The sequence below is a fragment of the Aotus nancymaae genome, unplaced genomic scaffold, assembly GCF_030222135.1.
Source record: "Aotus nancymaae isolate 86718 unplaced genomic scaffold, 86718_ANA_hifiasm-v0.15.2.pri h1tg000040l, whole genome shotgun sequence".
In the NCBI taxonomy this organism is placed as follows: Eukaryota; Metazoa; Chordata; class Mammalia; order Primates; family Aotidae; genus Aotus; species Aotus nancymaae.
Genome location: NW_026988454.1, coordinates 119,388,819 through 119,402,477, shown reverse-complemented (window position 1 = coordinate 119,402,477; position 13,659 = coordinate 119,388,819). Strand labels below are relative to the sequence as shown.

The 13,659-nt window shown below is 39.6% G+C and overlaps 1 protein-coding gene across 6 annotated transcripts in view; it reads left to right on the top strand.

Moving 5' to 3' along the window:
- Positions 1 to 13,659, top strand: part of UBR2 (ubiquitin protein ligase E3 component n-recognin 2) — a 124,817-nt gene that overhangs the window by 50,601 nt on the left and 60,557 nt on the right. For 5 of the 6 annotated variants that reach the window (XM_064361042.1, XM_064361041.1, XM_064361039.1 and 2 more), the window contains exons 12-13: positions 12,088 to 12,251; positions 12,340 to 12,439. In XM_064361042.1, the coding sequence (XP_064217112.1) occupies positions 12,088 to 12,251; positions 12,340 to 12,439 (264 nt within the window). Of the gene's footprint in view, positions 1 to 11,781; positions 11,909 to 12,087; positions 12,252 to 12,339; positions 12,440 to 13,659 lie in introns of those variants that run through there. The other variant, XM_064361044.1, reaches the window with a different exon arrangement.

Below are 13,659 nucleotides of genomic sequence, written 5' to 3'. Positions count from 1 at the left end.
GCCTCAGCATCCCAAATAGCTGGGACCACAGGTGCATGCCACCACACCCAGCTAGTCTTATACATTTTTAAATTAATCTTATATGTTGTACATTTTTGATGCTGTAGTAAACTTTTTACATTTTTAAACAGTCTATGGTGAGTATGTAGGAAAACTACTGATGTCCATCTTCTATCTATCTGGTATATCTGGATATATGTGTATTCAGATTAAATAGAGTCTACCAAACTCTTTTCCGTAATGATTTAATCAATTCATGTTTCTATAATAACATTTGAAAGTGATAGTTGCTCCACATCCTCACCAAAACTTGGTTTTACCAGTCTTTTAAAATTTTATGTATTCTAGTGGGACATAGTGGTTTCTCATTATGGTTTTAATTTGCATTCTTCTGATGATGATGAAACTGAATTCCTTTTTATATGTTTATTAGCATTTGGATATACTCCTTTGTGAATGCCTGTTGAAGTTGTCCTCTGATTATTGAGTTGTCTGCCTTTTTCTTATTGATTTGTAAGAGTTTTTCATAGATTCTACATACATATTCTTTGTTGGATATATATATTACAAATATTTTTCCACTCTGTGTCTTATCTGTTTTACTCCCTGAACATTAAGTGCCTCTCTCTCTCTCTTTTTTTTTTTTTTTTTAAAGGCAGAGTCTTGCTCTGTCCCCCAGGCCTGGAGTACAATGGCATGATCTTAGCTCACTGCAACCTCCACCTCTCTGGTTCAAGCGATTCTCCTACCTCAGCCTCCTGAGTAACTGGGACTACTTGGTAATAGTACTACTGCGTGCCCAGCCTTTTTTTTTTTGAGATGGAGTCTTGCTCTGTCACCCAGGCTGGAGTGCAGTGGCACGATCTCCTTTCACTGCAACCTCCGCCTCCTGGGTTCAAGCAATTCTCCTGCCTCGGCCTAAGTAGCTGGGACTACAGGCATGTATGACCACATCTGGCTAATTTTTTTTTTTTTTTTTTTTTGTATTTTTAGTAGAGAGAGAGTTTCACTATGTCAGCCATGCTGGTCTCAAACTCCTGACCTCAGGTGATCCACTGCACCAAGTCGTACTTTTTGTGTGTTGTTTAAACAATCTTTGTGTATTCCAAGATCACAAAGATATTCTCCCATGTTTTCTAAAAGCTTGCCTTTGCCATTTAAATTCCCAATCCATCTATAATTGATTTTTGTGTATAGTATGAAGTAAGGACTTGATTTTTTTGGTCCCCTATATAGTTATTCAATTACCCAGAACTGTTTATTGAAGATGTCATTCTTTCATCTGTTGCATTTCAGGAGCACCTTTGTCATAAATCAAGAAGACTTTTATGTGTGTGTCTGTCTTGTCTATCTTTGTCCCACTACTACACTGACTAAATTATAGTAGTTTTGTGAGTCTCAGTATCTGATAGTTAAATCTTCCAGCTTTATTCCTCAGAGTGCCTTGGCCATTCTTTTTGTTTTTTTGTTTTTTGTTTTTTTTTTGAGATGGAGTTTTGTTCTTGTTGCCCAGGCTGGAGTGCAATGGCGCCATCTCGGCTCACTGCAACCTCTGCCTCAAGGGTTTAAGCAATTCTCCTGCCTCAGCCTCTTGAGTAGCTGGGATTACAGGCATGCGCCACCTCACCCGGCTAATTTTGTATTTTTAGTAGAGAGGGGTTTTGCCATGTTGGTCAGGCTGGTCTCGAACTCCTAACCTCAGTTGAGTCACCCTCCTCAGCCTCCAAAAGTGCTGATATTACAGGCATGAGCCACCATGCCCGGCCGGCCTTGGTCATTCTTAATCCTTTGTATTTCTGTATGAATTTAGATTCAGCATATCAGCTTCCATACACACAAAGAAGCCTTCGTATATTTGGATTGGGATTGAAATTAATATGTCCATCAGTTTGGGAAGAATTGATATCTTTACAATATTGAGTCTTCTGCCCCATGAACTTTATGTATTTCTTCATTCATTTAGTGTTTTTAAAAATTTTCTTTCAATAATTTATAGTTTCCAGTATAGAGGGCTTCCCACTCTTTTTTGTTTTTTGGTTTTTGGGGTTTTTTTGTTTTTGTTTTTTTTTTTTTGAGACAGATTCTTGCTCTGTCGCCCAGGTGGAGTGCAGTGGCACGATCTCAGTTCCCTGCAATCTCTGCCTCCCAGGTTCAAGCAATTCTCCTGTCTCAGCCTCCCTAGTACCTGGGATTACAGATACCCGCCGCCATCCCACCCGGCTAATTTTTGTATTTTTAGTAGAGACAGGGTTTCATAATATTGGTCAGGCCGGTCTTGAACTCCTGACCTCAGGTGATCCACTCACCTCAGTGTCCCAAAATGCTGGGATTACAGATGTGAGCCACTGTGCCTCACCCCCCACTCTTTTTTGCTTAGATTTATTTCTAGGTGTTTTGTTTTGTTTTGTTTTGTTTTTTGGCAGGGGTGGAGAGAGATTGTTTTTTAGGGTTTTTTGTTTGTTAGTTTTTTTTTTTTAATGGAGCCTCACTCTGTTGCCCACGCTGGAGTAAAGTGTTGTGATCTCGGTTCACTGCAACCTCCACCTCCCGGGTTCAAGTGATTCTTCTGCCTCAGCCTCCCAAGTAGCTGGGATTACAGCGCATGTCACCACACCTGGCTAATTTTTTGTATTTTTAGTAGAGATGGGGTTTCACCATGTTATCCAGGCTGGTCTCAAACTCCTGACCTCAGGTGATCTGCCCACCTCAGCCTTCCAAAGTGCTGGGATTACAGGCGTGAGCCACCGCACCGGGCCTGTTTTTGGCTTTTGATGCTGTGGAAAATTTTTTTTTACTTTGTATTTGCTTATAGAAGTAAATTCATTTGTGTATATCAGCCGTGTATCCAGCCACTTTTTCCACATTCATTTATTAGTTTTAATTTTTTTTTTTTTTTTTTAGAGATGGAGTCTCACTGTGTTTGCTCAGGCTGGTCTCAAACTCCTGGACTCAAGCTATCATCCTGCCTCAGCCTTCCAAAGTGCTGGGATTACAGGCTTGAGCCACTGTGCCCACCCAGTTTATAGATTCTTTTGGATTTTTCTGTGCACATAATCATATCATCTGTCATCCATGAATAATGGCAGTTTTAGTTCTTATTTCCTATGTTTATATATTTTACTTCATTTTCTTTCTTTATTATACTGGCTGGGACCTCAACTACAGTGTTGAATACAAGTGGTGAATAAAAGCAGGAGTCTTTGTCTCATTTCTGATCTCAGGGGGAAAGCTTTAAATAATTTACCATAAAGCATGATGTTTTGCTTTGGAGTTCTGTTTGCTTGGTTTTTGTTTGATTGTTTGTAGATACTCTTTGATCAGATTACAGACATTTTCTTTATTCCTAGTTTGCTCTAAGGTGGTAGTGTTAAGAGCGGGAGCCTTGTGATGTTGCCCAGCCTGCCCTCAAATTCCTGGGCTCAAGCAGTTCTCCTGCCTCAGTCTTCCAAGTACCCAGGACTACAGGCACATGCCACTGAGCCCAGCTTGGTTTTTTTCTGGTGGGGGGGTGTGTGTGTGTGTTTCAGTGTTTTGGTTTTTTGGTGGTTTTTTTTTTTTTTGAAACAGAGTCTCGCTCTGTCCCCAGGCTGGAGTGCGTGGTGTGATCGTGGCTCTCGCTGCAACCTCCGCCTTCCAGGTTCAAGCGATTCTCCTACTTCAGCTTCCTGAGTAGCTGGGATTACAGGCATACACCACCATGCCCAGCTAATTTTTGTATTTTTAGTAAAGACAGGGGTTTCACCATGGTGATCAGGCTGGTCTCGAACTCCTGACCTGGTGATCCGCCCACCTCGGCCTCCCAAAGTGATGGGAATACAGGTGTGAGCCACCACGCTTGCTGGTTTTTGTTTGTTTTAAATCATGAATGTATTTGATTTTCATGAATTCAGGAGAGGCATTGGGTGGTATGATCAGGTGGATTTTTTTCTTCTGTTTATAAGATTATTTAATTTTTATTCAAATGTCTTACTACTCTTGCATTAAGGAAATCAAACTTGGTTATGGTGTATTGTCCTTTTTCTATATTACTTGATTCTATTTGTGCACGCTTATTTGTGAGAAAGATTAAGTTATAATTTTCTTTCCTTGTGATAGCTTTTTGGGGTTTTAGTATTAAGATTAAAGAGGACTCATTAATTAAGTTGGCATGTATATTCTGTTTTCTATTTAAGATAGAAAATTTACAAATTAAATTTCTCTTTTTTTTTTTTTTTTTTTTTGAGACCAAGTCTCACTCTACTGCTCAGGCTGGAGTGCAGTGGTGCAATCTCACCTCCCTGCAGCCTCAACCTCCTGTGTGCAAGTGATCTGCCTCAGCCTCCCAAGTAGCTAGGACTACAAGAATGCACAACCACACCTGGCTAAATTTTTTTTAGTGTTTGTTAAGTTGGGAGGGTTGGGGGGTGGTTCTTGCTTTGTTACCCAGGCTGGTCTTGAACTCCTGACCTCAAGTGATCCTTCCACCTTGGCCTCCCGAAGTGTTGGGATTACAGGCGTGAACCACTTACTGCTTATTGCTTTTGTAATTGCCCAACAGTTTCTTCCTGCCCACTCTACAGACAAAATCAATTCACTGAGACCACAGCATTGCAGTACAGAAAGAGTTTAATTGACATGAGGCTGGCCACACCACATGGGAGACAGAGTTATTACTCAGAATCTCCCCCTGAAGTCTTGGTGTTTAAGGGTTTTCAAGTATACTTTGGTGAGCAGAAAACTAGGGAGTAGGTAATGCTGTTTGGTTGAGGAGGGCATCATTGTGGTGTGTGCTGAATCCACTTGTGGCTAAGGGTCACAGGACTGTTTGAATCATGAATCACAAGTAATGCAAAAGTCTGAAAAGGCATCTCAAAAAGGCCACTCTTAGGTTCTACAATAGTGTTGTTATCTACAAGACTAATTGTGGAAGTTACAAATCTTGTGATTGCTGGTTATCATTTAACTTACATTTTAGCATAATTCAGGCCTCTCTCAGCATCTTAACCTTGTGAACTTTCATTAGTTTTATAAAGGCAGTTTCCTTTGGGAAAGGGCTGTTATCTTCCTTGCTTTAAGGTTAAACTACAAATTAAATTTCTCCCAAAGTTAGTTTGGCCTACATCCCAGAATGACCAAAGACAGCTTGGAAGTTAGAAGCAAGATGGAATCAACTATATCGGATTTCTCTTACTGCCATAATTTTGCAAAGGCACTTTACTGGCTTAAATATTTGGAGGAATTCTCCAGTGTAGCCATCTGGGCCTCAAGATTTCTTTCTGGAAATGATTTTATAGCCAGTTAAAATTTTTAATAGGACTATTCAGATTTTCTGTGTCTTGTTTTGCTTCTAATAACATGTTTTTGTGGGGCGGGGGGCATTGGCTAACTTCATTTAAATTTCCAATTGTACTGATTTAATATTTATCTTATTTTCCATTTAATATATTTCAGATTCGTAGATTTTGTAGTATTTTTTGTAATCCTTTTTTAAATTTACATTTTCTTACCAGTCTTTGTAGAGATGTATACTCTTTTTGAGACAGGGTCTCACTCTGTCACCCAACCTGGAGTGCAGTAGCATGATTTCAGCTCACTGCAATCTCCACCTCCCAGGTTCAAGCAGCTCTTGTGCCTCAGCCTCCCAAGTAGCTCTGACCATAGGCATGCACCACCATGCCAGGCTAATTTTTGTATTTTTAGAAGAGATGGAGTTTTGCCATTTTAGCCAGACTGGTCTCAAAATCCTGGCCTCATGTAATCTGCCCACCTTAGCCTCCCAAAGTGCTGGATTACAGGCATGAGCCAACATGCCCAGCCTAGAGATGTATATGCTTACTAGTTTTTTCAAAGAATCAACCTTTAGTTGCATTGATTTATTTTTCCCCTTTTATACATTTGTTTTATTAATTTATATTCTTTCCCTTTTTGTATTTTCTTTACATTTATTTTGCCATTCTTGTGTAATTTCTTTCTTTTTTTCTTTCTTGACCACCATGTAATTTCTTTATAGATTTTTAGATCAGTTACTTTCAGCCTTTCTTCTTTTCTGATGATTTAAGACTTACGTTTCCATCTAAGCATAATTTTAACTGCATCTCACAATCTTGTTATGTGGCAAATGACGTTGTTTAGAAAGTTTTGTTTTGCAAGTTCAAATGAACTTAGGTAATAAAGGATGCTCTCGTCTTCCTGGTGAGAGGACACTTTACAGAAGGGAAATGTATGCTCTGTTTTTACAGCTTTTCCTGTGTCTGCTGTCATCAGTTGCCTTCATCTCAAAATAATCCTTATGCCAAAGTGGCATATTTTGGGGGTGCATATTCAAGTTCTCTTCAGCAGATAGAGTGAGCTGGATCACTTTAGTCCAGTCAACGATTTAAATGTGTCCAGGTTGGTTTGGCAATACTCAGTCTTCCTTCTGCTTCATCCCCACCCCTGACACATAACTCCCTAAGGGTTCCCCATTGAGAGTCTGGAGTTCTTCACTAGAATTCGAGTTCTTCCACTCTGTAGGGATTTGAACACTAATCTTGTTTCCTTATGTAACTTCAGAATTTTGTGCATGTCTTTAGGGAAAAACTGGGAGAACACTGAACTCATTACCCCGTTCTCTTATTTTTACTAGGATTCTGGCCTCTCCAACACCCTGGGACGGGTACGGTCTCAGCAAGTTTTTCTCCCTAATAATAGCTAGTTCCGTACAGACTTTGTAACCACGCAGTGGATTACCTTGCTCGCTGCCCAGATAGAGCTGATTTATCAAAACGAGGGAATTGCGATAGAGAAAGAGTTTAGTACACAGAGAGCTGGCTAAGCAGGAGACCAAAGCTTTATTATTACTCAAATCAGCCACCCCAACAATTTGGAGCCCAGGTATTTTATTTTTAAGATGCTTTGGAGGGCAGGGGCTAGGAAATAGGGGATGCTGATTGGTTGGGTAGAATCACAGGGAGTTGAAGCTGTCCACTTGTGCTGAGTCAATTCCTAGGTGGGAGCCACAAGACCAGATGAGCCAGTTTACAAGTCTGGGTGTCTCCAGCAAGTCCATCAGAATGCAGCATCTAAAAAATACCTCAAATACCAATCTTAGGTTTTACAATAGTAATGTTATCTGTAGGAGCAGTTGGGGGAGGTTAGTCATCTTGTGACTTCTAGCTGCATGACTTCTGAGCCATAATTTCTAATCTTGTGACAAATTTGTTGGCTTTACAGACACAGTCTGGTTCCCAAGCAAGGAAGGAGTTTGTTTTGGGGAGAGGCTATTATCATCTTTGTTTTGTTTTTTTTGAGGACAGAGTCCTACTCTGCCACCCAGGCTAGAATGCAGTGGTGCCATCGTGGCCCACTGCAGCCTCGACCTCCTGAGTTTGAGCCAGCCTCCTGACTCAGCCTCCGGAGTAGCTAGGACTACAAGTGTGTGCCCCCACACCTGGATATGTTTTTTATTAGTAGAAACAATGTCTTGCTATGTTGCCTGGGCTGCTCTTGAACTCCTGGGCTCAAATGATCCTCCCACCCCAGCCTCCCAAAGTACTAGAATTATAGGCATGAACCATCACACTCAGCCTTTGTTTTAAAGTCTTTGTTTAAAAGTTAAACTATAAACCACATTCCTCCCAAAATTAGGACAGGTTTGGAGATAAAAGGCAGTATGAAGTCAGGTAGGTTCTCTTTCATTTTTATAATTTTCTCACTGTTACAGTTTCAGTCAAGACCCGGTACTGGTCGGGCACAGTGGCTCACGCCTGTAATCCCAGCACTTTGGGAGGCCAAGGTGAGCAGATCACTTGAGGTCAGGAGTTCAAGACCAGCCTGGCCAACATGGTGAAACCCTGTCTCTTCTAAAAATACAAAAATTTAGCTGGGCATGGTGGCAGGCGCTGGTAATCCCAGCTACTCGGGTGGCTGAGACACGAGACTCATTTAAATTCGTGAGACGGAGGTTGCAGTGAACCAAGATAATGCCACTGCACTCCAGCCTGAGTGACAGAGTGAGACTCCAACTCAAAAAAAAAAAAAGTACTTATAAATCAAGTAATTAGACTATCATAGTTGTTCTAATTTATTAAATACGTGTTCAGTCAGCATTATCCCTGTATGCTATGGCATGTTTAGTTTAACTAAAAGTATAAGCATAGATTATTATTATTATTCAGTTGTGTTTTTCAGTCTTAGGGGAGAATTTGGCCCATTTTGAATATGCTGTTAAATACATAATGAGCCTTGCAATACAAAATTGAATATGAATCACATAAGATGAATAAAAACTATAATTAAGGTAAGTAGTGGCAATGTTTTTTGGGTTTTTTTTTTTTTTTGCTTTGTTTTGTTTTATTTTGAGATGGAGTTTTGCTTTTGTCACCCAGGCTAGAGTGCACTGGCACAATCTTGACTCACTACAGCCTCCGCCTCCTGGGTTCAAGCCATTCTCCAGCCAATCTCAGCTTCCCGAGTAGCTGGGATTATAGGTGCCTGCCACCATGCCTGACTAATTCTTCTATTTTTAGTAGAGAGGAAGTTTCGCCACATTGGCCAGGCTGGTCTTAAACTCCTGACCTCAGGTGATCCGCCCACCTCGGCCTCCAAAGTGCTCAGATTACAGGCATGAGCCACTGTGCCCAGCTGATAGTGGTAATGTTTTTTAAAGCAAAGTGAATTGTAGGCATTAAAATTAAGTAAGGCCAGGTACAGTGGTGTACACCTGTAATCCCAGCACTTTGGGAGGCCGAGGCAGGCGGATGACTTGACGTCAGGAGTTCATGACCAGCCTGGACAATTTGGTGAAACCCCATCTCTACTAAATATATATTAAAAAATTAGCCCGGCATGATGACACACACCTGTAATCCTAGCTACTCGGGAGGCTGAGGTGGGAGGATCACTTGAATCTTGGAGGAGGAGGTTGCAGTAAGCCAAGATTATGCCACTACACACCAGCCTGGGTGACAGAGCAAGACTCTGTCTCAAAAAAAAATTAAGTAATTTTTTAGGGTGTTAGGTACAAGAAATATATACCAAGAATATATATACCAAATAATGTTTGATATTTAATATTGAAAATTACATTGAAAGGTTAGCAACAATTTCTTAGCACAGGTGATAAAGCTGAGAACCTAAGGTCTTTTATTTTTCTGTTTGTAACTTTGAAAAATACGCGTCTTTTGTTACCTTTTAGAAGTAGAAATGCCTAAATAACTCCTCTGGTTTTTGTTTTGGTTTTTTTGGGATTTTTACTATTTTTAAGAGTCACGGTCTTGCTGTGTTGCTCAGGTTGGCTCAAGCAGTTCTTGACCTCAGCCTCACAAGTAGCTGGAACTATAGACATGAGCCACTGTGGCCAGCTACTCCCCTGTTTTAATGGGACATTGGTAATGAAACACCCTAGTAGTAGCAGTAGCAGCAGCAGCAGTAGTAGTAGTAGTGACCACCCTATTATTATTTATTTATTTATTTATTTTTAATTGAGACAGAGTCTTGCTCTGTCACCCAGGCTGAAGTACAATGGCGTGATCTCAACTCACTGCAACCTCCACCTCTTGGATTCAAGCAGTTCTCCTGACTCAGCCTCCCGAGTAGCTGGGATTACAGACACCCACCACCATGCCTAGCTAATTTTTGTATTTTTTAGTAGAAACAGGGTTTCACCATGTTGGCCAGGCTGGTCTCGAACTCCTGACCTCGGTGATCCACCCGTCTCAGCCTTCCAAAGTGCAAGGATTACAGGCGTGAGCCACCATATCCAGCCTATTTCTTTTTTTTTTTTTTTAATTTGACACCCAGTAAAGACAATTATAATCCAATCCAAAAGTGTGCAGTATGTGAACCATCTCTGTTAACATTCACCTGAAAGTAAAAACGCTAATAAGTGCCTTGATTGGTGGGGGTTTACATTCTAATAATATTAAGTTGCTCTCCACCAAACTTCCTTTTGCTGCCTGCTTTAGGTCCTGTAAGCTCAGTGGAATTGAATCATACTCATTTAACTTCCTCAAAACCAACTAATATAACAAACAACCTTAGTCTTCACTGTTGAGGAAAATTTAACAGAAGTTTATCATGTAAACTTTTGAGCTCCTTAGAGCCTAAGTCCTGACAATGTGATGATTTAAGGATTTTTTCAACCAGAGAATCAAAAGCTAAGAAATCTTTTAAGAAGTTTTCAAAGGTATACTTTATAGATTTTCTACTTATCTGCTGACTTTGGAATTTAACATCTATGTTAGAATACAGTTTTAATATATTCTTGGACTTTTGTCTTCTGCATTTTTGTTCCTACTTATTTGGGTTTTTCTGTTTTTTTTGTTTTTGAGACAGGGTCTCACTCTGTCACCCAGGCTAGAGTAGTGTGATCATGGCTCACTATAGCCTTGATCTCCCCCGCTCAGGTGATCTTCCCACTTCAGCCTCCCAGGTAGCTGGGAATACAAGTACATGCCACCACACCCAGCTATTTTTTTTAGTTTTTATAGAGACAGGTTTTCACTATGTTGCCCAGGGTAGTCTCAAACTCCCAGGGTGGGCTCAAGTGATCTGCCTGCCTCAACCTCCCAAAGTGCTGGCATTACAAACGTGAAGTACCATACCTGGCATTGTCCTACTTTTTGATGAAACTTTTTCTGTTGCTAATTACCTGATCTTGACTTATGTGAGACCTGTTTAAGTTGTCACTCAGCATCAATAACACTCTAGAATCCTAGGAGAGATTAGCTATTGAGGCTGGGAGATGTTGGGGGGAAGATCCATGATCTTTTGTATCAGAGTAAAAAAATGAAGTATTCCAAGTAACATTGACTCTACTAGGGCGGATTAACACCATCAAATATTGACTTTCTGACTCTACTAGGGCAGATTAACACCATCAAAATGGCAAAGAGCAAAATGTTTGAAGTTATATTGTGTTATGGAGGGCATGAGGGGAGTGGCCTACATTGTAGGTAGAAATATAAATTGTTAAGCCTCTTTGTGGGAACAGTTTGGTGATATCATTAAATTTTATTATGTACATACTGTTTATGTGATTAATTCTGCTTTAGGAAATTATTCTACAAACATTCCTAAAACTATATACAGTGGTTATTTGTTGCAACATGTTTTTTAATAATATAAAACTGGAAACAATCCAAATGTCTGACCAGTAAGGGCCTGGCTAAATAAAATCTGATACAAAAGTATACCTGGTTAAAAAGAATGAGGAGCATTTGTAAGAACTGATATGGGACATTGTCCCATATCACAATAAAAAATGTACAAAACAGTCTTTATAATATGCTATCCTTTGTGGGAAAGAGATAGATATAATACTTGTGTATGTATTATATACATACTTGTGTATACTTAATATATACTGTATGTATTTATACATTTTATATATATATATTATATATAGTATACACTCTAATTTTATATGTGTGTGTGTGTATATATATATATATATATATATAAAATACAGACTCTCTCTATATATATAATACACATATACCATCTCTGCAAGAATGTGGAAGGAGCTGCTGTTAACAGGGTTTGCTTTTAGAAAGGAGACCTCAGGACTGGAGACTTACTTTTCCCTGTTGCATTTGGTATTATTTACATGTATTTGCTTATTCAAAAAATTATATATATGCACACACACACACACACACACACACACACACACACAAAGAAACAACAACAAAAAATTATCAACTAAGGAAATGAATAAATCTCAACTAAGGAAATGAAGAGAAAATATTGTTTCATACTGAGTTCTAGAGAATCTAAACCTAAACCTCTGGATCCTAGAATAATTATACCATACCATTATAGGTGTCTAAATGTCTCAGTTAAGGAAAATTTGCAGCCTGATTCAGAGCCCCCACCCTGAATTACCTTTGAATAATGAGCCTTGGAACTGTCTTCTAACATTCTGGCATCTGATGTAATTGTTGCTTCATACACGTGGCAATTGGAGTAAGTAATTGTTACTTAGAAATACGCAGTTATGCATTTATGACATATAGTTATGTTGAAAAAGGTTTAAACTGAAAAAACTAAACAATGTTGGTGACTTTTTTTTTAGTCTCCTAGTATATAGTTTTTGATTACTATGCATTCTGATACACTTTGTTTTAGGCTCGAATGCTCATCACAGAAGAAAACCTGATGGCCATTATCATTAAGACTTTTATGGATCATTTGAGACATCGAGATGCCCAGGGCCGATTTCAGTTTGAACGATATACTGCTTTACAAGCCTTCAAATTTAGGAGAGTTCAGAGCCTTATTTTAGATCTCAAGTAAGTTTTTGTTTAATTATTAAACCAGTTGCAACTTGTAGAAAGTCAGTGTTTATGTTAATTGCCACTGTCGCTTTATCTTATTCAGGTATGTGTTAATTAGCAAACCAACTGAATGGTCAGATGAGCTGAGGCAGAAGTTCCTAGAAGGGTTTGATGTCTTTTTGGAATTACTAAAATGTATGCAGGTATGTAAAAAACTGTTAGATTTTTCTTTTTCCTTTTTTTATTTTCTCTTTTCTCTTTTCTCTTTTTTCTTTTTTTTAAGAGATGGGGGTCTCACTATGTTGCTCAGGGTGGAGTGTAGTGGCTAGTCATAGACATAACCATAGTACACTACACCTTTGAGCTCCTGGGCTCTAGCAATTCTCCTCCCTTAGCCTCCTAAATTGCTTGTGACTAGAGGTGCAGGCACAGTCCCGGCTTCTTTGTTGTTGTTGTTCATTGAAAGGAACAGCTTTGTGTGTGTGCATCTTTTCATTTTGTGCACATTTCCAAAAGATCAATTTGGATGGCTGTAATTCAGACCAGGAAGCTCCTCTTTAATTGGAGATTCTTAGAAAGGTATGGAGCAGAGGAGATCCCAGCAAAGATTCCGGCATCTACTGCTCTTGGGTTTTTTCTGTTAATTTGTTTGTTCGGTTTTTTTTTTTTTTTTTGAGACAGATACTTGCTTTGTCGCCCAGGCTGGAGTGCAGTGGTGCAATCTCAGCTGCAGAGTTCAAGTGATTCTCCTGCCTCAGACTCCCAAGTAGGTGGGGTTACAGGTATACACCCCACATCCAGCTAATTTTCTGTGTTTTTAGTAGATACGGGGTTTCACCAAGTTGTCCAGGCTGGTCTTGAACGCCTGACCTCAAGTGATCCCCACATCTCAACCTCCCAAAGTGCTGGGATTACAGGCATGAGCCACCATACCTGGCCTGTTTTTTTTTTTTTAGACACAGTTTTTCACTCTGTCTCCCAGGCTGGAGTGCAATGGCACAGTCTTGGCTTTGGCTCACTGCAAACTCCGCCTCCTGGGTTCATTCGCCTACCTCAGCTTTCTGAGTAGCTGGGATCTCAGGTACCTGCCACCATGCCCTGCTAATTTTGTATTTTTAGTAGAGACAAGCTTTCACCAAGTTCTTGAGTCTGGTCTCAAACTCCTGACCTCAGATGATCAAGCCTGCCTCATCCTCCCAGTGTGCTGGGATTGCAGGTGTGAATCACTGCGCCAACCACTTTTGTATTTCTTTTGGTTTCCACTAATGTTCTTTTTTTAGAGGTTACAAGTTTATTTTTTTAATATGCTTTCTTGGAAGTATAGTCAAGTTATTTGAGAAACTGTAGTTGTTTTTTATTTTGCTTTTTAATGTTTCCATATTTCTTTTTCTCTCCTTCATGTGATATTTATATAATACAGTGT